Source organism: Salvelinus fontinalis, chromosome 9, assembly GCF_029448725.1.
Source record: "Salvelinus fontinalis isolate EN_2023a chromosome 9, ASM2944872v1, whole genome shotgun sequence".
NCBI classification, from domain to species: domain Eukaryota; kingdom Metazoa; phylum Chordata; class Actinopteri; order Salmoniformes; family Salmonidae; genus Salvelinus; species Salvelinus fontinalis.
In genome coordinates, this window is record NC_074673.1 from 36,597,384 (window position 1) to 36,623,230 (window position 25,847).

At 41.9% G+C, this 25,847-nt stretch overlaps 1 protein-coding gene across 9 annotated transcripts in view; it reads left to right on the forward strand.

Annotated features, from left to right (window-relative positions):
* Nucleotides 1-25,847, forward strand: part of LOC129862505 (rho family-interacting cell polarization regulator 1-like) — a 110,529-nt gene that overhangs the window by 46,777 nt on the left and 37,905 nt on the right. For all 9 annotated transcript variants that reach the window (XM_055934248.1, XM_055934246.1, XM_055934247.1 and 6 more), the window contains exons 7-12: nt 6,200-6,349; nt 6,564-6,627; nt 6,760-6,803; nt 14,316-14,441; nt 21,412-21,560; nt 21,695-21,824. In XM_055934248.1, coding sequence (XP_055790223.1) covers nt 6,200-6,349; nt 6,564-6,627; nt 6,760-6,803; nt 14,316-14,441; nt 21,412-21,560; nt 21,695-21,824 — 663 coding nt within the window. The remainder of the gene's footprint in view (nt 1-6,199; nt 6,350-6,563; nt 6,628-6,759; nt 6,804-14,315; nt 14,442-21,411; nt 21,561-21,694; nt 21,825-25,847) is intronic.

Below are 25,847 nucleotides of genomic sequence, written 5' to 3' on the forward strand. Positions count from 1 at the left end.
CATTCTAGGGTATGGCAAAGTGGGGAGGGGTTTGGAAGTTGGAACTCATTTACTGCATTTCTACACAATTTTGTAACTCTAAAATGCTATTTGACAAATGTCCCCAGACATTTGATGCCAAAGAGCTCCATTTTGGTCTCATCTGACCACAACACTTTCACCCAGTTGTCCTCTGAATCATTCAGATGTTCATTGGCAAACTTCAGACGGGCATGTATATGTGCTTTCTTGAGCAGGGGGACCTTGCGGGCGCTGCAGGATTTCAGTCATTCACGGCGTAGTGTGTTACCAATTGTTTTCTTGGTGACTATGGTCCCAGCTGCCTTGAGATCATTGACAAGAGCCTCCCGTGTAGTTCTGGGCTGATTCCTCACCATTCTCATAATCATTGCAACTCCACGAGTTGAGATCTTGCATGGAGCCCCAGGCCGAGGGAGATTGACAGTTCTTTTGTGTTTATTCCATTTGCGAATAATCGCACCAACTGTTGTCACCTTCTCACCAAGCTGCTTGACGATGGTCTTGTAGCCCATTCCAGCCTTGTGTAGGTCTACAATCTTGTCCCTGACATCCTTGGAGAGCTCTTTGGTCTTAGCCATGGTGGAGAGTTTGGAATCTGATTGATTGATTGCTTCTGTGGACAGATGTCTTTTATACAGGTAACAAACTGAGATTAGGAGCACTCCCATTAAGAGTGTGCTCCTAATCTCAGCTTGTTACCTGTATAAAAGACACCTGGGAGCCAGAAATCTCTCTGATTGAGAGGGGGTCAAATACTTATTTCTCTCATTAAAATGCAAATCAATTTATAACATTTCTGACATGCGTTTTTCTGGATTTTTTTGTTGTTATTCGGTCTCTCACTGTTCAAATAAACCTACCATTAAAATTATAGACTGATCATTTCTTTGTCAGTGGGCAAACGTACAAAATCAGCAGGGGATCAAATACTTTTTCCCCTCAATGTATATACACTGCTCAAAAAAATAAAGGCTCAAAAAATAAAGGGAACACTAAAATAACACATCCTAGATCTGAATGAATGAAATATTCTTATTAAATACTTTTTTCTTTACATAGTTGAATGTGCTGACAACAAAATCACACAAAAATTATCAATGGAAATCAAATTTATCAACCCATGGAGGTCTGGATTTGTAGTCACACTCAAAATTAAAGTGGAAAACCACACTACAGGCTGATCCAACTTTGATGTAATGTCCTTAAAACAAGTCAAAATGAGGCTCAGTAGTGTGTGTGGCCTCCACGTGCCTGTATGACCTCCCTACAACGCCTGGGCATGCTCCTGATGAGGTGGCGGATGGTCTCCTGAGGGATCTCCTCCCAGACCTGAACTAAAGCATCCGCCAACTCCTGGACAGTCTGTGGTGCAACGTGGCGTTGGTGGATGGAGCGAGACATGATGTCCCAGATGTGCTCAATTGGATTCAGGTCTGGGGAACGGGCGGGCCAGTCCTTAGCATCAATGCCTTCCTCTTGCAGGAACTGCTGACACACTCCAGCCACATGAGGTCTAGCATTGTCTTGCATTAGGAGGAACCCAGGGCCAACCGCACCAGCATATGGTCTCACAAGGGGTCTGAGGATCTCATCTCGGTACCTAATGGCAGTCAGGCTACCTCTAGCGAGCACATGGAGGGCTGTGCGGCCCCCCAAAGAAATGCCACCCCACACCATGACTGACCCACCGCCAAACCGGTCATGCTGGAGGATGTTGCAGGCAGCAGAACGTTCTCCACAGCGTCTCCAGACTCTGTCATGTCTGTCACATGTGCTCAGTGTGAACCTGCTTTCATCTGTGAAGAGCATAGGGCGCCAGTGGTGAATTTGCCAATCTTGGTGTTCTCTGGCAAATGCCAAACGTCCTGCACGGTGTTGGGCTGTAAGCACAACCCCCACCTGTGGACGTCGGGCCCTCATACCACCCTCATGGAGTCTGTTTCTGACCGTTTGAGCAGACACATGCACATTTGTGGCCTGCTGGAGGTCATTTTGCAGGGCTCTGGCAGTGCTCCTCCTAATCCTCCTTGCACAAAGGCGGAGGTAGCGGTCCTGCTGCTGGGTTGTTGCCCTCCTACGGCCTCCTCCACGTCTCCTGATGTACTGGCCTGTCTCCTGGTAGCGCCTCCATGCTCTGGACACTACGCTGACAGAAACAGCAAACCTTCTTGCCACAGCTCGCATTGATGTGCCATCCTGGATGAGCTGCATTACCTGAGCCACTTGTGTGGGTTGTAGACTCCGTCTCATGCTACCACTAGAGTGAAAGCACCGCCAGCATTCAAAAGTGACCAAAACATCAGCCAGGAACCATAGGAACTGAGAAGTGGTCTGTGGTCACCACCTGCAGAACCACTCCTTTATTGGGGGTGTCTTGCTAATTGCCTATAATTTCCACCTGTTGTCTATTCCATTTGCACAACAGCATGTGAAATTTATTGTCAATCAGTGTTGCTTCCTAAGTGGACAGTTTGATTTCACAGAAGTGTGATTGACTTGGAGTTACATTGTGTTTTTTAAGTGTTCCCTTTATTTTTTTGAGCAGTATGTATGTATGTATGTATGTTTGTATGTATGTATGTACAGTCGTTAAGTCTGGCTTTTTGGTGTGACCTTTTATTTGTTGGCATTATGGGTTTCATAAGCTAATAAACTATTACTGCCTTTCCTGGTACATTAAGCTTAAGGGTGAACTTATTTCAGGATTTATTTAAAATTTGTAGCAGAGCTGAAAAAAGATGCGACTGTTCAGCTCTGTTCCATACTGGAAGCCCCCGCGAGCAAGCATTTTAGCTAGGTAGCCTAGGACAACAAAAACTAAAAGCTTGTATGACCGAGTCATAGACCATTTAGGCGACATAAGAGGATGGCATTGGCGTTTCTCTACAAGTAGGGTGAGTCATGTTTTTTCTACTTGCACGCACATGCACACACACAAATCAGTACCATGGACAGCCACATATTTAGCTTACTTTGATTGGATTAAGTTGTTTTTGCTATTCTTTTTGTTGTCACTGTATTAGACTAAGCATAGGTGATTACATGATGTTTAAATGGTGCTTGAATAGTGGAGGCAGCGGTGCCTGTTTTCTTTACAACTTGTAACTCGCTGTGGTTCTAAATCAATAGTTGTTTAGTAGTCTAAAAATGTTGGAAACATTCATTTGCTTGACCATGCTGTAGGTCATGTTTGTTACAAGCAATATGCTTTGTGGACTTCACCGGAGAGATGTTGCTCTCCGGTTTTGTGGAGAAACCGGCATGGTTGAATTTATTCTCCACTATCTTCTTATTGTCTTGGCCTATATCACGGTCTCAAGGCATACAGTATGTGACCGACCGCCTCGATTCGGTCTTATGTAGCAAAGTTTCAAATGGTGTTTTTTACATTGGATAAAAGTAGACTCAGCTAGAAAATGGTATATCATACACTGCAGTTGAGGAACAATGGGGAAAGTAAGTCTGCTTTGAAAGTTGATCAACTTGTAATCCCACTTTTGAGAAAATGGCACTTTAATGTTTTGGTACACCTACTGGAAAGCTCTTTGTCTACACCCATTCAGTATCGTTCACACCCTCTTAAGCCTTAGCCCCACCCATCTCTTTAAGGATTCACATGTGAGGCCATGTAGTAGACACACACTATATCAAATAAAATCTAGGTTTATTTGTCACATGCACAGGATACAGAAGGTGTAAATGGTACAGTGAAGTGGTTACTTGCATAGTAGCAATATCAAAAACATAGTGTCCAGATTAAATATTTTATCATTATTAGATTATGCTTACCAGACACACTTGTCTAAATGCGACTCATTTCAGGACACTAGGATTATGTCGCATGTCACTACTTCACAGGAGAGGCATTTGAACGTAAACATATTTTTTTTTTATCAAAATGCGATTTTTGGCAGAAATGCCTCCTGGAACATGTGAACTTTCATGTGCCTTAAAAATAAACTTGTATTCCAGCTTAGTTGGTTTAGCCACAGAAAAAGACAGGAACCTTTCAGCTAGCCATGATTGGCTGAGATAATGGATTGGCTGGACATGCTGGCAGACCAATCCAAAACTTATCTCCCATGTACAGTAGCATGCATCTATCTATAATGTGATCTGTTCAGTATGTATTGACAGTCCTTTCTAACGTGCAGTTTTTGAAAAATATAACGTTAGCCATCGAGAACTACAAAAGTTTTGCTACTTTTAGCAAGTGCTATCAACCGATCAGGTTGAAAAAGTGATGGGCTGCGCACGCATAGGCGCACACACACACATGCGTACCCACACACACACTCTACACACACTTATGTTTGGTGGTATTATACATGTTTATTGTAGATATGTAGTGAGGTAGTAATGTTATATGTACTGTTATTTATTTTATTTTTGTTTTTGCCTTAATTTGTTTGGTCCCTACGAAGAAAGGCAGCTAATGATGAAGTGGAGAATTTGTTGAATTCAATTTGAATTTCAACAATCTTCAAGTTATATAATTGGAATTAGATTTTATTGTTAACTTTGTAATTGAAATTGAAATTGTAAAACATGTATTCTTTGGAATTTTTTTAAAATTGGAATTCCCAGTTAATGCACATAATTTAAAAAAATAATTTGATACTATTAACTTTTATTTCAATTTTTCCAGTATAGCTTTCTGAACAGTGACATGATCAGCTTGATGGAATTAAATTGGAATTTGTGGAATTATTGGGGATAATATTTAATTATTGGAATTTACCTAACATTGGAATTGAATTATCTCTGAATTCCAAGACTGACCTAGAATTTGAAATGAATAAAATGTACAAGGAGAGAGAGAATTGAATTTGTGAATTGAACCCAACCCTGGTAGTCTCAGGTGGCTTTGTTTTTGGCTGCAGTGAGTGAAGTTTAAAGTCACACACTGTTACTCACTCTCTCAAATGTTATGGTTTTACAGGCAGGTAGAGTGCTTCATTGTAAACACACATTGAGAGGGAAGGAAGTTTTATGTTAATGAGAGGATAGTCTTCAAACCAACATGTTGAGACCGTGTTCAGAGAGGGTCATCAGGAATGCAGGTATAGAGTACTGTGTTGTTAAGTGGACCACGTAGGTGCACTACAGGCCTCTGTGATCATCACCAAATGGAGGGAATGTGACAGAAGAATGTAGAAGATGGTGATGCACCCTCTCACTCACTCATAAAACATTTCCCAAGGAGTCTACTCTAGTGAATGGAGCTCTCATGGTGTTTGTTTACTAATTCATTCAGGCTGGCGGGTTAGCAGCAGCTCAGTGGATCCACACAGTCAGAGTGGGCCTGACATGCTGGGTCACTCACTGTGGTGAATCAGGGTGTCTGAAAGTGGGGAGACAGTGGGCATCTTTTAGTGAATGAGGCACCGAGCTGAAAGCGATGTGCACTGATTCAGAAAACCAGGACAAAGTCAAAACACACAATACCACACTTCTCCTGTGACCTGGAAATAATGTGTGATGTTTTTGACAAGGTGAATGCAAGTTTAATCTGTGAGAGTCTGCTACAATGTTATTTGATGGGACATGCAGACAGTGCTTGTTTTTATATGTGTCGGTGGTTGTACTGTATCTTTCTGAGATTGCCAGCATTTGTCACAGTGAATGAGTATGAATGTGTGTATTTTAAGTGCTTTAACTGTTTCCTGTCTCCCATAACAGCTTACAGTTCAACAGCTGCCTCCCCATATCTGCTGGCGGATCAATAAAATGTTGTTATATATACAGTACATATGAGATGTGTGAGGAAGTCGTAGAGCAAAAGGTGGCCAACAGGATGCATAGTTCCTAACTAATGTTTATATATGTGTTTGTGAGGCCAGTGGAATGTCCCCATCTGGACTTCGACTGAATTGCAGTTGTGTCTTCATTTTACAGACACACTTTTTTCAGAGGTCGTGAAAGTGTCAAGAACCAAGGGAAGGATTATGGTGCAATTACAGGCTTTAGGGTTCCATGATGATGGAAATAGACCATAGAACTAAATGGATTACTATTATTGAAAATTATTTATGAAGAGGGTGTAGGGTGTATTCTTGAATGGTTGGTGAATAAAATAAACAACAAAACTATAATATACAGGGGATATACAGTAATTGTTTAATCACTAAGGGACAAATTAAATTAACCACCCATAACTGTGTTTTGTCCTCCTCAGGTTGACGAGCTGTATGAGGCCTACTGTATGCAGCGCCGGCTGAGGGATGGGGCCAATAAAATGGTGAAGGCTTACACAGACTCCCAGGGCAGCCGCGAGGCCAGAGAGAGCCTCTCGGAGGCCAACAAGGGCTACAAAGAGTACACAGAGGTGAGGGATGTGAGAGGAGACTGTCGTCAATGAGGGAAGGAAGGGAGGGGGAACAGGGTAAGATGGCTAGGGAGCTGTGGATAGTCAGTGTCCTAAAATGGATTTCAAAGACTGCAGGGTAACCTGACTAAGAATAGGTGTTCTATTCTGATATTAGTGCAATGGTTGTAGTTTTGACTGACTGATGTTTTTGCTTAACGTTCTCTCTTTGCAGAACATGTGCATGTTGGAGAGCGAGCTGGAAAACCAGCTGGGAGAGTTCCATGTGAAAATGAAGGGTACGTTCATTTTAGTCAACTGCTTCCTCTTCCCTGTCTGTTGTGACTCCAGACTGTGTTGGTCTATTTCAATCACACTGTTGCGTTGTTAGTGTTTGTATGTGGCCTTGAAGCTTTTTGTTTGTGTTGCAGGTCTAGCAGGGTTCGCACGGCTCTGTGCTGGAGACACATATGAGGTGAGTTTCTCTCCCTCTCCTCTCTCTCTCTCGCGCGCTCTCTCTCTCTACTCTAGCATGGCTGCCCCAGCATCATCATTCCTGTAAGGCTAAGCCTTATTGCTGTTGGAGGGAGTGGATATGCTACCAGTGGCGGCTGCTGATTGGCTGAATACCAGGGGCGTGAGGAGCTTGGTGTTGTCTTTTAGAAAATATATAAAGCTATCTGCATTTGAACAACCTTGTAAATACACGTATTTCACTTTTGCATGTCAAAAACCGAACAACCTCTGCTGCATAAGCTGTCACTGTTTTGAACATATTATAATATTTAGAACTAGTGCACCAGGGAGAACGCAACAAGCTTTTTTAAATTTAACCTTTATTTAACTAGGCAAGTCAGTTAAGAACAAATTCTTATTTACAATGACGGCCGACCCTTGCCAAACCCTTACCCGGATGATGCTGGGCCAATTGTGTGCCGCCCAGTCATGTAGTGACGCCTCTAGCACTGAGATGCAGTGCCTTAGACCACTGTGCCACTCAGGAGCCCTTTAAAAGCATGCCGACGCATTAGGTGTAAACACATTATCTAACTGGGGTAGCTAGCTAACGTAATGTCTCAAATCAAATGTATTTATATAGCCCTTCTTACATCAGCTGATATCTCAAAGTGCTGTACAGAAACCCAGCCTAAAACCCCAAACAGCAAGCAATGCAGGTGTAGAAGCACAGTGGCTAGGAAAAACTCCCTAGAAAGGCCAAAACCTAGGAAGAAACCTAGAGAGGAACCAGGCTATGAGGGGTGGCCAGTCCTCTTCTGGCTGTGCGGGGTGGAGATTATAACAGAACATGGCCAAGATGTTCATAAATGACCAGCATGGTCAAATAATAATAATCACAGTAGTTGTCGAGGGTGCAACAGGTAAGCACCTCAGGACCACCTATCTCCTCAGCACCACCTATCTCTACCGCTCCTGCAGTCTCTAGAGAGTTGAAAACAGCAGGTCTGGGACAGGTAGCACATCCAGTGAACAGGTCAGGGTTCCATAGCCGCAGGCAGAACAGTTGAAACTGGAGTAGCAGCACGGCCAGGTGGACTGGGGACAGCAAGGAGTCATCATGCCAGGTAGTCCTGAGGCATGGTCCTAGGGCTCAGGTCCTCCGAGAGAGAGAGAATTAGAGAGAGCATACTTAAATTCACACAGGACACTGGATAAGACAGGAGAAGTACTCCAGATATAACCAACTGACCCTAGCCCCCCGACACATAAACTACTCCAGCATAAATACTGGAGGCTGAGACAGGAGGGGTCAGGAGACACTGTGGCCCCATCCGATGATACCCCCGGACAGAGCCAAACAGGATGGATATAACCCCACCCACTTTGCCAAAGCACAGCCCCCACGCCACTAGAGGGATATCTTCAACCACCAACTTACCATCCTGAGACAAGGTTGAGTATAGCCCAAAAAGATCTCCGCCATGGCACAGCCCAAGGGGGGGGGGCGCCAACCCAGACAGGAAGATCACGCCAGTGACTCAACCCACTCAAGTGACGCACCCCTCCTAGGGACGGCATGAAAGAGCACCAGTAAGCCAGTGACTCAGCCCCTGTAATAGGGTTAGAGGCAGAGAATCCCAGTGGAGAGAGGGGAACCGGCCAGGCAGAGACAGCAAGTGCGGTTCGTTGCTCCAGAGCCTTTCCGTTCACCTTCACACTCCTGGGCCAGACTACACTCAATCATATGACCCACTGAAGAGATGAGTCTTCAGTAAAGACTTAAAAGTTGAGACCGAGTCTGCGTCTCTCACATGGGTAGGCAGACCATTCCATAAAAATGGAGATCTATAGGAGAAAGCCCTGCCTCCAGCTGTTTGCTTTGAAATTCTAGGGACAATTAGGAGGCCTGCGTCTTGTGACCGTAGTGTACGTGTAGGTATGTACGGCAGGACCAAATCGGAAAGATAGGTAGGAGCAAGCCCATGTAATGCTTTGTAGGTTAGCAGTAAAACCTTGAAATCAGCCCTTGCCTTAACAGGAAGCCAGTGTAGGGAGGCTAGCACTGGAGTAATATGATCAAATTTCTTGGTTCTAGTCAGGATTCTAGCAGCCGTATTTAGCACTAACTGAAGTTTATTTAGTGCTTTATCTGGTTAGCCGGAAAGTAGAGCATTGCAGTAGTCTAACCTAGAAGTAACAAAAGCATGGATTAATTTTTCTGCATCATTTTTGGACAGAAAGTTTCTAATTTTTGCAATGTTACGTAGATGGAAAAAAGCTGTCCTTGAAACAGTCTTGATATGTTCGTCAAAAGAGAGATCAGGGTCCAGAGTAACGCCGAGGTCCTTCACAGTTTTATTTGAGACGACTTTACAACCATCAAGATTAATTGTCAGATTCAACAGAAGATCTCTTTGTTTCTTGGGACCTAGAACAAGCATCTCTGTTTTGTCCGAATTTAAAAGTAGAACGTTTTCAGCCATCCACTTCCTTATGTCTGAAACACAGGCTTCGAGCAAGGGCAATTTTGGGGCTTCACCATGTTTCATTGAAATGTACAGCTGTGTGTCGTCCGCATAGCAGTGAAAGTTAACATTATGTTTTCGAATGACATCGCCAAGAGGTAAAATATATAGTGAAAACTATAGTGGTCCTAAAACGGAACCTTGAGGAACACCAAAATGTACAGTTGATTTGTCAGAGAACATACCATTCACAGAGACAAACTGATATCTTTCCGACAGATAAGATCTAAACCAGGCCAGAACTTGTCCGTGTAGACCAATTTGGGTTTCCAATCTCTCCAAAAGAATGTGGTGATCGATGGTATCAAAGGCAACACTAAGGTCTAGGAGCACGAGGACAGATGCAGAGCCTCGCGTCTGACGCCATTAAAAGGTCATTTACCACCTTCACAAGTGCAGTCTCAGTGCTATGATGGGGTCTAAAAGACCTCAGACTGAAGCATTTCGTATACATTGTTTGTCTTCTGGAAGGCAGTGAGTTGCTGCGCAACAGCCTTTTCAAAAAAGTTTGAGAGGAATGGAAGATTCGATATAGGCCGATAGTTTTTTAGATTTTCTGGGTCAAGGTTTGGCTTTTTCAAGAGAGGCTTTATTACTGCCACTTTTAGTAAGTTTGGTACAAATCCGGTGGATAGAGAGACGTTTATTATGTTCAACATAGGAGGGCCAAGCACAGGAAGCAGCTCTTTCAGTAGTTTAGTTGGAATAGGGTCCAGTATGCAGCTTGAAGGTTTAGAGGCCATGATTATTTTCATCATTGTGTCAAGAGATATAGTACTAACACACTTGAGTGTCTCTCTTGATCCTAGGTCCTGGCAGAGTTGTGCAGACTCAGGACAGCTGAGCTTTGGAGGAATACGCAGATTTAAAGAGGAGTCCGTAATTTGCTTTTTAATGATCATGATCTTTTCCTCAAAGAAGTTCATGAATTTATTACTGCTGAAGTGAAAGCCATCCTCACTTGGGGAATGCTGCTTTTTAGTTAGCTTTGCGACAGTATCAAAAATAAATTTTGGATTGTTCTTATTTTCCTCAATTAAGTTGGAAAAATAGGATGATCGAGCAGCAGTGAGGGCTCTTCGATACTGCACCCTACTGTCTTTCCAAGCTAGTCGGAAGACTTCCAGTTTGGTGTGGCGCCATTTCCGTTCCAATTTTCTGGAAGCTTGCTTCAGAGCTCGGGTATTTTCTGTATACCAGGGAGCTAGTTTCTTATTTATTTTTTTATTTACTTTACCGTTATTTTACCAGGTAAGTTGACTGAGAACACGTTCTCATTTGCAGCAACGACCTGGGGAGTAGTTACAGGGGAGAGGAGGGGGATGAATGAGCCAATTGTAAACTGGGGATTATTAGGTGACCATGATGGTTTGAGGGCCAGATTGGGAATTTAGCCAGGACACCGGGGTTAACACCCCTACTCTTACGATAAGTGCCATGGGATCTTTAATGACCTCAGAGAGTCAGGACACCCGTTTAACGTCCCATCCGAAAGACGGCACCCTACACAGGGTGACAAATGTTTTTAGTTTTTAGGGGTGCAACTGCATCTAGGGTATTGTGCAAGGTTAAATTGAGTTCCTCAGTTAAGTGGTTAACTGATTTTTGTCCTCTGACGTCCTTGGGTAGGCAGAGGGAGTCTGGAAGGGCATCAAGGAATCTTTGTGTTGTCTGAGAATTTATAGCACCACTTTTGATGCTCCTTGGTTGGGGTCTGAGCAGATTATTTGCTGCGATTGCAAACGTAATAAAATGGTGGTCCGATAGTCCAGGATTATGAGGAAACACATTAAGATCTACAACATTTATTCCATGGGACAAAACTAGATCCAGAGTATGACTGTGGCAGTGAGTAGGTCCAGAGACATGTTGGACAAAACCCACTAAGTCGATGATGGCTCCGAAAGCCTTTTGGAGTGGGTCTGTGGACTTTTCCATGTAAATATTAACCTGTCTAAGATCAGCGTGCCGCTAGCGCCACACCCCCCCCCCCCCCACTGAAAAACCAGTGCCGCGAAATCACCAAAAATTAGAATATTATCTGCTATGACTAGAAGGTCCGATAGGAATTCAGGGAACTCAGCGAGGAACGCTGTATATGGCCCAGGAGGCCTGTAAACAGTAGCTATAAAAAGTGATTGAGGAGGCTGCATTGATTTCATGACTAGAAGCTCAAAAGACGAAAACGTAATTTTTTTTTTTTTTGTAAATTGAAATTTGCTATCATAAATGTTAGCAACACCTCCGCCTTTGCGGGATGCACGGGGGATATGGTCACTAGTATAACCAGGAGGTGAGGCCTCATTTAACACAGTAAATTTATCAGGCTTAAGCCATGTCAGGCCAATCACATCAAAATTATGATCAGTGATTAGTTCATTGACTATAACTGCCTTTGAAGTGAGGGATCTAACATTAAGTAGCCCTATTTTGAGATGTGAGGTATCACGATCTCTTTCAATAATGGCAGGAATGGAGGAGGTCTTTATCCTAGTGAGATTGCTAAGGCGAACACCGCCATGTTTAGTTTTGCCCTGTCTAGAGCTAGAGGAGTTAGAGCCCTGTCTATGTTGGTAGATAAGATGAGAGCACAAAGTATGATGCGCTAGCCAGGTAACTTTCATTCTGAAATAACCTCATATTTCCGAGTTAAACAGATATTAGTTTAGAAAAACTTGAAATTTGCATGGGAGCTACAGTGGCAAGAAAAAGTATGTGAACCCTTTAGAATTACCTGGATTTCTGCATAAATTGGTAATCAGATTTGATCTGGTCTTCATCTGTCACAACAATAGACAAACATAGTGTGCCTAAACTAATAACACACAAATATTGTATTTTTCTTGTCTATATTGAATACAGAATATAAACATTCACAGGGTAAGTTGGAAAAAGTAGGTGAACCCCTGGGTTAATGACTTCTCCAAAAGCTAATTGGAGTCAGGAGTCAGCTAACCTGGAGTCCAGTCAATGAGACGAGATTGGAGATGTTGGTTAGAGCTGCCTTGCCCTATAAAAAAACACTCACAAAATTTGAGTTTGCTATTCACAAGAAGCATTGCCTGATGTGAACCATGCCTCGAACAAAAGAGTTCTTAATTTTAGGTCTTCTGAGATTTGTTACTTTTGTAACCCTTGTACTTTTGTATCTCTAAAAACCTTGATGTTCATCAGTCCATGGTAAGACAATTTGTCTATAAATGGAGAAAGTTCAGCACTGTTGCTACACTCCCTAGGAGTGGCCATCCTGCAAAGATAACTGCAAGAGCACAGCACAGAATGCTCAATGAGGTTAAGAAGAATCCTAGAGTGTCAGCTAAAGACTTAAAGAAATATCTGGAACATGCTAACATCTCTATTGATGAGTCTACGATATGTGAAACACGAGAACAAGAATGATGTTCGTGGGAGGACGCCACGGAAGAAGCCACTGCTGTCCAAAAAAAACATTGCTGCACGTCTGAAGTTTGCAAAAGTGCACCTGGATGTTCCACAGCGCTACGGGCAAAATATTCTGTGTGACAGATGAAACTACAATTGGGTTGTTTGGAAGGAACACACAACACTATGTGTGTAGGGGGAAAAAACATCCCAACTGTAAAATATGGTGGAGGGAGTATCGTAGTTTGGGGCTGCTTTGCTACCTCAGTGCCTGGACAGCTTGCTATCATCGACAGAAAAATCTATTCCCAAGTTTATCAAGACATTTTGCAGGAGAATGTTAGGCTACCTTCTGGAGTGGCCCAGTCAGAGTCCTGACCTCAACCTGATTGAGATGCTGTGGCGTGACCGAGAGCAGTTCACACAAGACATCCCAAGAATATTGCTGAACTGAAAAAGTTTTGTAAAGAGGAATGGTCCAAAATTCCTACTGACCGTTGTGCAGGTCTGATCCACAACTACAGAAAATGTTTGGTTGAGGTTATTGCTGCCAAGGGAGGGTCAACCAGTTATTAAATCCAAGTGTTCACATACTTTTTCCACCCTGCACGGTGAATGTTTACACGGTGTGTTCAATAAAGACATGAAAACGTATAATTGTTTGTGTGTTATTAGTTTAAGCAGACTGTGTTTGTCTGGGGGGGGGGGGGGGTAAAATTGGCCAGGCTTTTTTGACCTACCAGATCCGTGATGACAAGGTTCTAGCAAGTGTATCCCTCTGTCCTTCTCTTCTTGTTGGATGTAGTTGACCGGTTAATCAGGTCCCAGGCTCCCATGACTGTGTTATGATTTATTTATTTACAAGTTAATTACAATTTGCTTTAGCGCCATCTGTACCTGATAGAGCAGATTTAGTCTCATGTGCGGAAGTAAGCCGTCTGGCACGAGAGACTCATTGGGAGGGAGACTAGAGCAGACCCAGGGGTTCTGACTCAACGGATGCAGATTTGAGCGCCCCAGGACGGTTCATTTATTTTGAGCTCTTATAATTCATGTGGGGCAGTAATTAACTGAACAGCTTGTTTTTAACAATATATTTTTGAAACAGGAAAATGTAGACATTTCCACACTTTTGAGCATTTAGAACATAATCCATGAATTATATAATAGTATTTTTTATTTTAAAAATATAACTTTGCTGTTGACCAATCACAAGCGGGGTGCCACCCCTAACGCCCTAATGGGCGGACCGCCGCTGTATGCTACAGTAGCATGGCCTCTTAGCTGGGCTGTCTGGGGGGGATTAGCAGGAGGAGCAGGGTAATTGGAAAAGGAAAAGCGTTAATGTGTCAGCACTGCCTCTGTCTAACATGCATAGATTTAGTGATGATTGACAGCATAATCGATGGAGTGAGTCAGTGGAGCGCTGCGTTGCCTCCCTGGGGGAAGGCAACTATAAACAGAACCTCCAGAGTTTGGCTCAACTTCAGCAAAAACACAAATGACTCAGCGATGACTTGAGAATTGGGAAATGTGTGACGAGCAAAATGTGAGTGTCTGGCTCATTTTTGTATCTGTCTGCTATGCCTTCTAGAACCTAAACCTGACCTCTGACCTTTTAGATCTTTATGAAGTATGGGCGGCAGCGCTGGAAGCTGAGGGGAAGGATTGAGATCAACTGCAAGCAGGTGTGGGACAGCGAGGACATGGTCTTCCTGCCTCTCATCACAGAGTTCCTATCAATAAAGGTACAAAGCAGAGAATCCTGGTCTAAAACATGCGTGCACACACGTGTACACACACACACACACACACATATAGGCACATGAAGACACAAACACACACAGACTGTCAATCACATTCAGAGAGTCACATCTGCGTGTGAAGCAAAGACACTGAGGTAATGGACATAACAGCTCAGTGAAAGGAGAGCAGCTGGATCTCGACTTGTTTTTCTCCCTGAATGATTCCATTACTTTGCACAATGTCACAGGATCGGAAAGTTAAACTGAGGGGGTCAGGAGACATGGATCTGGCTGAATTTCCATATAGGATTTACCCCAGTGTTTTACCCAAAACAGTGGGGTAAATATTTCTGTTTCCATCTACGCGGGCCGGCACCCGTGTTTCACTGGGCCATGGCGCCGAAGGACCTGCTCTCACTTGGTGCCAAAGCCAGGCCACTGGTACTTTTCAGCTGGCATTTACAGTTGAAGTCGGAAGTTAACATCCACTTAGGTTGAAGTCATTAAAACTCGTTTTTCAACCACTCCACAAATTTCTTGTTAACAAACTATAGTTTGGCAAGTCGGTTAGGACATATACTTTGTGCATGACACAAGTAATTTTTCCAACAATTGTTTACAGACAGATTATTTAACTTATAATTCACTGCATCACAATTCCAGTGGGTCAGAAGTTTACATACGCTAAGTTGACTGTGCCCTTAAACAGCTTGGAAAATTCCAGAATATGTCATGGCTTTCGAAGCTTCTGATAGGCTAATTGACGTCAATTGGGGGTGTACCTGTGGATGTATTTCAAGGCCTACCTTCAAACTCAGTGCCTCTTTGCTTGACATAATGGGAAAATCAAAAGAAATCAGCCAAGACCTCAGGAAAAAAAATTGTAGACCTCCACAAGTCTGGTTCATCTTTGGGAGCAATTTCCAAATGCCTAAAGGTACCACGTTCATCTGTACAAACAATAGCACGCATGTATAAACACCATGGGACCATGCAGCCGTCACACCGCTCAGGAAGGAGACGCGTTCTGATGATGAACGTACTTTGGTGCAAAAAGTGCAAATCAATCCCAGAACAACAGCAAAGGATCTTGTGAAGATGCTGGAGGAAACCGGTACACAAGTATCTATATCTACAGTAAAACGAGTCCTATATCGACATGATCTGAAAGGCCGCTCAGCAAGGAAGAAGCCACTGCTCCAAAACCGCCATAAAAAAAGCCACACTACGGTTTGCAACTACACATGGGGACAAAGATCGTACTTTTTGGAGAAATGTCCTTTGGTCTGATGAAACAAAAATATAACTGTTTGGCCATAATGACCATTGTTATGTTTGGAGGAAAAAGGGGGAAGCTTGCAAGCTGAAGAACACCATCCCAACCGTGAAGCACGGGGGTGGCAGCATCATGGTGTGGGGGTGCTTTGCTGCAGGAGGGACTGGTGCACTTCACAAAATAGATGGCATCATGAGGAAAGAAAATTATGTGGATATATTGAAGCAACATATCAAGACATCAGTCAGGAAGTTAAAGCTTGGTCGCAACCGAGTCTTCCAAATGGACAATGACCCCAAGCATACTTCCAAAGTTGTGGAAAAATGGCTTAAGGACAACAAAGTCAAGGTATTGGAGTGGCCATCGCAAAGCCCTGACCTCAATCCTATACAAAATTTGTGGGCAGAACTGAAAAAGCAGAACCAAAATTCGCCCAACTTATTGTGGGAAGCTTATGGAAGGCTACCTGAAACGTTTGACGCAAGTTAAACAATTTGAAGGCAATGCTACCAAATACTAATTGAGTGTATGTAAACTTCTGACCCACTGGGAATGTGATGAAAGAAATAAAAGCTGAAATAAATCATTCTCTCTACTATTATTCTGACATTTCACATTTTTTAAATAAAGTGGTGGTCCTCACTGACCTAAGACAGGGAATTTTTACTAGGATTAAATGTCAGTAATTTTGAAAAACAGAGTTTAAATGTATTTGGCTAAGGTGTATGTTGACTTCAACTGTACATAGCCCTAGCTATGGAAACACAATTTCCCTAGTTTAACATAGGTGTGTATACGCTGGTGTTAGTTGAAAAGAAGTCAGAGAGAGGAAAGATGGGGAAGAGACCAAGGTTATTATCATAAACTAAATGTACTACTTAATTTAAAACCATTGGATTGGTGTAAACATGGACGAGAGGGTTTCTTTCCACCATATTTTTTGCTCCAGTCTCTGCGCTATTCCTTTTAAATCCATGTCACATTGAGATTGACTTTATAATTTTATCCTAACCTTACCCATCACCTTATGTATTACTTCCCCCTCAGTTGCAAGAAATGCCATCCAAAAAACACAATCTATACAACACATGGTTCCTGGCCTCCTTTTATGCTTTCTGTCCATAACACTGCAACTAAATCTGAAACAAAATAATATAAAACAAAATAGAAATATTTCTATACAACTAAATAAAACCTAGCAAATCAGGTCTGAAAACTGAAACTTAACTGAACTTCTAATAAAAAACTAATAGAGAAAAATATAGCTGCTAGCAGCAATGAACGGGGTTCACAGGATGACAGAAAGGACAAAATATCAGTTATGGTGCCAATGACATCTATAGTGACAACAACTGGTCTGATGCAGCCATCTAAGGTTGCAGTGACTTTATATTCACACAACCTCTAAGGACATATACATAAGGTTTGCATACCAGATATCATGGCCCATGTCCATCGGTTCAGTTCTTATAGCTCTGGTGTGATATGGTCTCATCTAGTGGTGTTGCATGGCTGACTTTTTAACCTTTCACGAGCCTCTACCCCGGGTCCGGGAGCACCCCCCCCCCCCCCCCCCCCCACACACACTGATTAGCATCGCTAGCATAGCGTCACAATTAAATAGTAGCATCTAAATATCATTAAATCACAAGTCCAAGACACCTAATGAAAGATACAGATCCTGTGAATAAAGCCACCATTTCAGATTTGACACAATATGTAAATCTATTAGCTAAACACGTTAGCAAAAATCACCATTTTTCTTTGTCCACCATTTTCTCTCAACACCAGTAGCTATCACCAATTCGGCTAAACTAAGATATTGATAGCCACTAACCAAGAAAAAACCTCATCAGATGACAGTCTGATAACATATTTATGGTATAGGATAGGTTTTGTTAGAAGAATGTGCATATTTCAGGTAGAAATCATAGTTTACAATTGCACCCACCGTCACAACTAGACTAGAATAAATACATAGAGCAACGTGTATTACCTAATTACTAATCATCAAACATTTCGTAAAAATACACAGCATACACTAATCGAAAGACACAGATCCTGTGAATACAGACAATATTTCAGATTTTCTAAGTGTCTTACAGCGAAAACACAATAAATCGTTATATTAGCATACCACATGTGCAAACATTACCAGAGCATTGATTCTAGCCAAAGACAGAGATAACGTAATCATCGCCAAAATATATTAACTTTTTCACTAACCTTCTCAGAATTCTTCAGATGACACTCCTGTAACATCATATTACAACATACATAGAGAGTTTGTTCGAAAATGTGCATATTTAGCCACCAAAATCATGGTTAGACAATGACAAAAGTAGCTCAGCTGGTCAGAAAATGTCCTGCACCATATTAGACAGTGATCTAGTCTTATACATAAATACTCATAAACTTGACTAAAAAATACAGGGTGGACAGCGATTGATAGACAATTTAATTCTTAATACAATCGCGGAATTACATTTTTTAAATTATCCTTACTTTTCAATACAGGTTGCGCCAAGTGAAGCTATAGCAAACAAGATGGCGGCATAAACGTTTAACATTTATCGACAGAAACACGATTTATAAATTGTTCTTACTATGAGCTGTTCTCCCATCAGAATCTTGGACAATGAATCCTTTCTTGGGTCTAATCTTCTTTTGGTCGAAAGATGTCCACTTGTCCGTCGAAATGCCCACTAACGTACGACCGGGACCCCGAAACGTGCCCGGAGCTTCAAAGTCTATTACAAAGCAATGCCTCAAAATCGCACTAAACGGATATAAATTGCTATAAAACGGTTTAAATTAACTACATTATGATGTTTCTAACACCTATAACAAGTAAAAAGATGACTGACGCTATATTACTGGCTAAACCAATGCTTGGAAAAAGGCCAGTCAGATATCCTTCTTGCGTTGAGCGCAGTGTCCAAAGGAAGGCTACTTCCGGTATTTTGTCATTTATAGAGCCAATGATTGCGCAATCGACTCCATTCAAATTGTCACCACTTACTGACATCTAGAGGAAGGCGTGGGCAGTGTTTGTTTCTTATAGGATTAACAGAGACTTTTAAAACTGATCTGGAACCAGTGGCCAAGATGTCTAAATCTCACACACTGGGAGGAAAAGTGCTGTAGAATGAGTTCTGTTTCACTCAGAGACATAATTCAAACGGCTATAGAAACTAGAGAGTGTTTTCTATCCAATAATAATAATAATAATAATAATTTGAAACAGCACCCCCTATAGTTGCAAGAAGTTAATGTAGCAAGTAATCATCCTCAAATTCCTCCAGATTTGGTATATAGGCTCAATCTGATTTTATAATAGAGCATTAGCGTAACATATGCAAATAATTAATTAATAGTTTCCTTTTTTTTTTTTTTTCAAATTCCGTTTGGTTCATTTTAGGGATGTCCATGATAGCGATGACAAGTTTCAAGTTGATAGGCCACTGTGGAGTGGATTTACAGTGATTAAAATTAAGATGGAAAGTCTGATTTTAGATTCGTCAATAGCTCAGCCATCTTTAAACAAATCCCTTTTCTCAAACTAAGTTAAGACATGTACCATGGGCCTACATTCCAAATGTGGTGTCATTTGGCCCTATGGTCCATTACAATAAAAAACATTTGCATATTAGCGTATGTGCTAGTATGCATCTACTGGTATAGTGTGGCCGTGTTTGAATGCAACAGTGTTATTTTCTGAAACTCTTTTTGGGACTTTTTTTTTTACACTGCTGCTACTCGCTGTTTATTATCTATGCATAGTCACTTTACCCCTACTTACATGTGCAAATTACCTTGACTAACCTGTATCCCCACACATTGGCCTGGTACCCCCTGTTTATAGCCTCGTTATTGTTACTTACATATTATAATTTTTTTACTGTAGTTTATTTAATAAATCTTTTCTTAACTCTTTCTTGAACTGCATTGTTGGTTAAGGGCTTGTAAGTAAGCATTTCACGGTAAGGTCTTCACTTCTTGTATTCGGCGCATGTGACAGACCAAATTTGGAGTGAATCGGACTTTTATTCTGAGAAGAATAATTTATTATTATTTTACGCATTAGCGTTATATAGTCAAAGTGAATTGTAAATGGTTTCCTTAATGTTTAAGATGTCAATTCCAAACTTAACATGGTTCATCATGGTTATGTCTTTGTTGACCCAAAAAGTTTCAAGTTATTAGTCCATTGTGAAGTGGATTTACGAAGGATTTAAATGGACACGTAAAATCCTCAGCCAATCCCTTGGCTTTTGTCAAACTAAGTTAAGAGATGTGCCATGGGCCTCCTAACTAATAGCTAATTTGGTGTTATTTTTACTTCATTATTGGGTTCACGTAAAGTTTACCCAAGTTTCCAAGATGGAGGAAAATCTATCCTGATGGACCTTATGGGTCCTTGAGGTAAATTTGTTCAGCATAATGAAAGAGACCTACGTACAAAGTTTCAAATCCCTGGGTCAAATGGAGAAGTGGATATGAGGGTTTAAGAGAGACTGATTAAAACAGTGCCACCTGTATGCCAATCGGCACCAGTCTTTTTGACCAAGTTACCCATGGCCTCTAGTTTCTGTGGTAACTTTTTTTTTCTAATTTGACAATCTATGCTTGAGTTATTTGACCAAGTCAAGGAACATTTTAATAATAAGAATTCAGACAATAACAATAGGTTTCACCCCATACTAATATATTAACCTTGAGAGAGAAATAATTTACAATGGATAATAATGTGAAATCAGTGATTTTGTATAACAGTCTAATTTTGATAGCCAATAGCTAGGTTTCCATCCAATTGGTGACCGATTTGCATATGAATATTCTCAAATCTGGATTTTCCCAACAGAGATGTCTTTCTATCAATTTGACTTGTTGCAGATAAAAAGCTGTGCGTGAGGACCTAGTGCACATAGAACTAACTTTTGCGGTTAAATTCCCATCTACTGAATAAAACAATTCAAGTAAATGGGTTTCCATCGCATTTTCAACTCTACTGACAATTTTTTTACAAAAAATGTTTTGTTTATATAGCGAATGTGCCCACTCTGGTCTTTGCATGTGTGCTCTAGCCAACAGCGCACATATACAGTCCGGGTAGGCTACATGATGAGAGAACTATTATGGACAAAAGAGTGAGATAGTTTTTATTTGTCAAACGGCAGCCAAGCATCGATCATCATGGCACCAGAATAAGACCTTTGATATTTATTGGAAAGGAGCATCAAGCTCATCACTGTGCACTTTCACCAAACTGTGAAGTTCATAATTTATTTCTTCTGTAGCCTAATAAACTGCGTGCTTTCCCGAGTCATAGTGGGAAGACCACACAACATCATCCCGTGACTCCCAAGTTTTTACTTTAATATGATGGTTATCATATCGATCTTTGCGCATAAAATATTTTTCACCACTATTTCTCACATAATTAATTTTACAGACACAAAAAAATATAACCTTGTCTAGCGTGTTTTGTTAACATTTGGGAAGTTTACTGACAAATTTGTTGTTCAATCAGGGCTGTCGTGACATTTTCTATCCAACTTGTGCTTTACTCGCATAAAAAAGTTGGAACGGAAACCTGGTTAATGCTTATCAAAATCAGCTATTAGTGTCGTGTTTGGAGCGATTTAGATCATAACTGAATCACTGATTTTGATTGGTCTTACTCTGGTTCCCTAGGTGACAGAGCTGAAGAGCCTGGCCAATCACGTGGTGGTGGGAAACGTGTCGTGTGAGACCAAGGACCTGTTTGCTGCTCTACCCCAGACGGTGGCAGTGGACATCAATGACCTGGGGACCATCAAACTGAGCTTGGAGGTCACCTGGAAGTGAGTGGCCCAATGTGGCTTCTGCTTTGAAGTGATAAGGATATTAAGGTTGTATAGAAAGAGGGACTGTGTGTGTGCATACATTTGTGTGTGGGTCTAGTAATATGTTTCTGTTCTCTTTTTATCACTGACAGCCCCTTCGACAAGGATGACCAAGCCTCGACCGCCAGCACGGTCAACAAACCCCCCACGGTGAACAAACGCTTCTCCACCTACAACCAGAGTCCTCCTGATACCCCCTCCCTACGGGAACAGGCCTTCTATGTGAGTACCCTAAACCTCTAACTGTCCTCTAATCAGTGTTCTTTTTCATAATATGGCCCATAATCCACAGAATAATGAACTGTACTCAGGGCTCAACTATTTTGCTGTGTGACCTGGAGTTTTATTTTGTGAGCACCAGTTAGACTAAAAGAAAATCCCAAAAATGTCTCTACACTGCTCCAACAAGACAGGCTGCCTCCCGCTGCTGCTTGTTTCCAGTTCCCGGGCCACACACACACACCAAGCACTGCCCCCTGTCACTCAAGCAGGCATAATACAGTAAATCCATGCTGTTTATTCTCTCTTGCTCTCAATTCATGCACACAACATATGCTTCCAAAACAAAAATGATGCCACAGAGTTTCTAAAGCCGGATGCGCAACATTCTGAGACTTCCGGGAACACTTGCAAAGCAGACCAGGCTGGGGTTTGGAGTTTGAGAAGTCAATGAGAAAAGTGAAATATTCTTCCTTGGTTGATATATTTCTCGAGCCAATGTCTTAAGTAGTTGAACATGTTTTTACTCCAACCTCGTGAACGTGACAAACTGACACGTTTTCATTTCAGTCAAAAACAACTTCATATGGATTTGACAGCCTGCACATGCGCAGTTCGGCTCGAAACAACTGTTAGACACGATTGACGTGTTTCTGCGCATGAGTTTAGCTTGCCAGCGTCACCATGCCATTGCCTACAAGTGTGATCTGGGATTTCTATTGGAGAAGCAGTTTCTGCCCATGTTCATACTGTACTTCTTTGGCGAGGCTGCTTTCCACATTGCTTCTAAGTATGAATCCATGTTTTGTCTATTATACTATCAGTTTGTGTATCTTGCTCTCTGCAAAACATGAGTTAGTCTAAAGAAGCTGGCATGTGCCTAAAATGATGCTAACTAGCTAGCTAGCTATGTACTACTAAGGCAAAGCAAACGTTAGCGCTAATACAGGTTGCTACCAGTGGTGGTGTAGATCAGAGTGTTGCTTGTGCAACGACATGTTCTGAATCAGCTAGCCTATTCTAAAATCTGTGTCTATGCAACATCTATTCAACTGTGATTAGGGTCCCTGGGAAACACTGACCATAGAACTACTACCTGTTTTAGTTTTTTCACTACTTGTCATGCCAAACAACATCAACCATAGAATTAGAATAGTCATTTTATTTCTATGATTCCAACAGTTTGCCCAAGTGTTTTGATCTACAGGGATATCACAAGTCAAATTGCAATATTTGGTTGAAAAATTGCAAATAGATATTTTGCCCATATCGTGCAACCCCACTAACAACCTGGTAACTTTACAAGTACAGTGCCTTCAGAAAGTATGCATACCCCTTGAATTATACTTTATTTTTTTTTATTTATTTTTTATAAATACTGCCTGAATTGAAAATGGGTTAAATATTTGTTTAATACACCTAGGGCTGTAAATGGTCGGAAACTCTCCTGGAAATATCTGGAAATTTTCTGGAAATTTTCAATGGGAAGTTGAGCCCAGAAATCTGGGGAATTTTGCTTAAATTCATCAAAAAAGTTAGCTTTTTAACAGTGAACCTTTTTTTGTGGGATTAACATAAGGCAATTCTAGGTCTTCTGGCATATTTTGGTTAAACTATCCCCAATTCAATGGAATTGCAACCCTCTGCATGCACAGTGCATTCTCCCATCACATGTACTGCTGCTTCTCAAGATCTTGCACACTAATGAGATGCTATTGAACCCATACTAGTACACTGTCTGAGCCAAGGATTGCATGCTCTCTGGTAAGTTTTGATTACAATACTGGGTGCGGTGAATATATTTTATGACATACATGATTTTTTGTTAACTAGTAAATAGTAGCCTACTGCAAAGTGTGTTTTAAATCGTTTCTATCTTGATAACAAATTCTGCTAGTTAGTAATTGCTACCATGTGGGTTTTCGCTTACTTGAGCCTGCTAACTAAGGAGTATTAATTCACCTGTTTCCATACATGTTTCATTTTAAAACATATTACAAAGGAGTTGTTTAATCTAACTGCTTAACTATTTATCTGTACATGGATTTGTATTTATTTTTTTACTCATTTTAGTGCCATGGGCACTATCTGATGTGTGGAGACATTTCACTGCAGCTAATGTAGAAGGAAAAGCTGTGTACATTTGCACATACTGTGCCAAATTATATGTGAAGAATGCAAGGAAGATGCAGAATCATCTGGCCAAGTGCATAACGTTCCCTCAGCGCTCACAACAAGCAACCTCTGACAAAAGTCCCTCTACTTCTATTCAAGGTGAAAATGATGAATCAGACACCTTATTGATAGCAACAGCTCATGGTCCTCCTGGAATCAGTTCTTTTGACTCAATGGAGGAACGTAGTCCGAGAAATGCTGATGAATCTCTTGCTCGAGCTATGTATGCAACTTGTTCACTTTTGATGCTCACAGGCAATGTATATTGGAAGAGATTTCTGAATGTTCTTCGCCCAGCATACACCCCTCCAACCAGACATGCTTTATCTACTAATTTAGAGAAAGCAGACTGTATTGCAATCATCTCTGATGGGTGGTCGAATGTTCGTGGGCAATGAATAATTAACTACATCATCTCCCCCCCTAAACAGTATTCTACAGGAGCACAGACACAAGGACAACAGACACACCAGTCTCTACATTGCAGATGAGCTGAAGGCAGTCATCAATGACCTTGGACCACAGAACGTATTTGCCATGGTGACAGACAATGCTGCGAACATGAAGGCTGCTTGGTCTAAAGTGGAGGAGTCCTACCCTCACATCACACCAATGCACAATGCATTGCATCTGCTCCTCAAGGACATCATGGCACTGAAAACAATGGACACACTACAAGAGAGCCAAGGAAATGGTTTGGTATGAGAAGGGTCATCAAGTTATAGCGGCAATCTACCTCACCAAGCAAAGTGAGAAGAATAAGAGCACCACATTGAAGCTGCCCAGCAATACCCGTTGGGGTGGTGTTGTCGTCATGTTTGACAGTCTCCTGGAGGGGAATTAGTCTCCAAGAAATGGCCATATCACAGTCTGCCGATATGGACAGCCCCATCAAGAGGATCCTCCTGGATGATGTATTTTGGGAGAGAGTGGTAAGCAGCCTGAAACTCCTGAAACCTATAGCAGTAGCCATTGCACGAATTGAGGGAGACAATGCCATCCTGTCTGATGTTCAGACTCTGCTTGCAGATGTAAGAGGAAAAATCCGTACTGCCCTGCCCACTTCACTGTTGCTCCATGCAGAGGAAACTGCAGTTCTGAAATACATAAAAAAGTGTGAAGACTTATGCCTGAAGCCCATACACGCCGCAGCGTAGATGTTGGACCCCAAGTATGCTGGCAAGAACATCCTGTCTGGTGCAGAGATCAACAAGGTCTTTGGTGTCATCACTACTGTGTCTCGCCACCTTGGCCTGGATGAGGCAAGGTTCTTGGCAGTCTGGCAAAGTACTCTTCCGAGCAAGGGCTTTGGGGATGGAGATGCAATATGGCAGTCGTGCCAACATATCTCATCAGCCACCTGGTGGAAGGGATTTTGTGGATCTGAGGCTCTTTCCCCTGTTGCCTCCACCCTTCAAATCCCACCAACATCAGCCGCCTCAGTGCAACTGGTCCTTGTTTGGGAACACACACACCAAAGCACGCAACAGGCTGAGCAATACAAAGGTTGAAAAATTGGTGGCCATCCGGGCAGATTTGAGGTTTTTTGAGCCTGACAACAAGCCATCCTCAACAAGGTTGGAAAGGGACAGTGAAGATGAGGCCTCAGAGTCTGATGTTCAAGAGGTGGACATTGAGGAGGTCCAGTGAGAAGACATGGAAGCCTGAGAGGATGACAACCAAAGCTTTAGTATCTAGACTATCATTTTACAGATGTATGTAGAAAATGTTTTTGGGAGATGCGATGGATCATTGGGGATCATTCAACATTCCCTTTTGTTGTTCAGTGAAATCATCCCATGTGAAGAGGCAGCTCAATTAAAGTTCAATTCGTAACAAAATAGTTGTTTA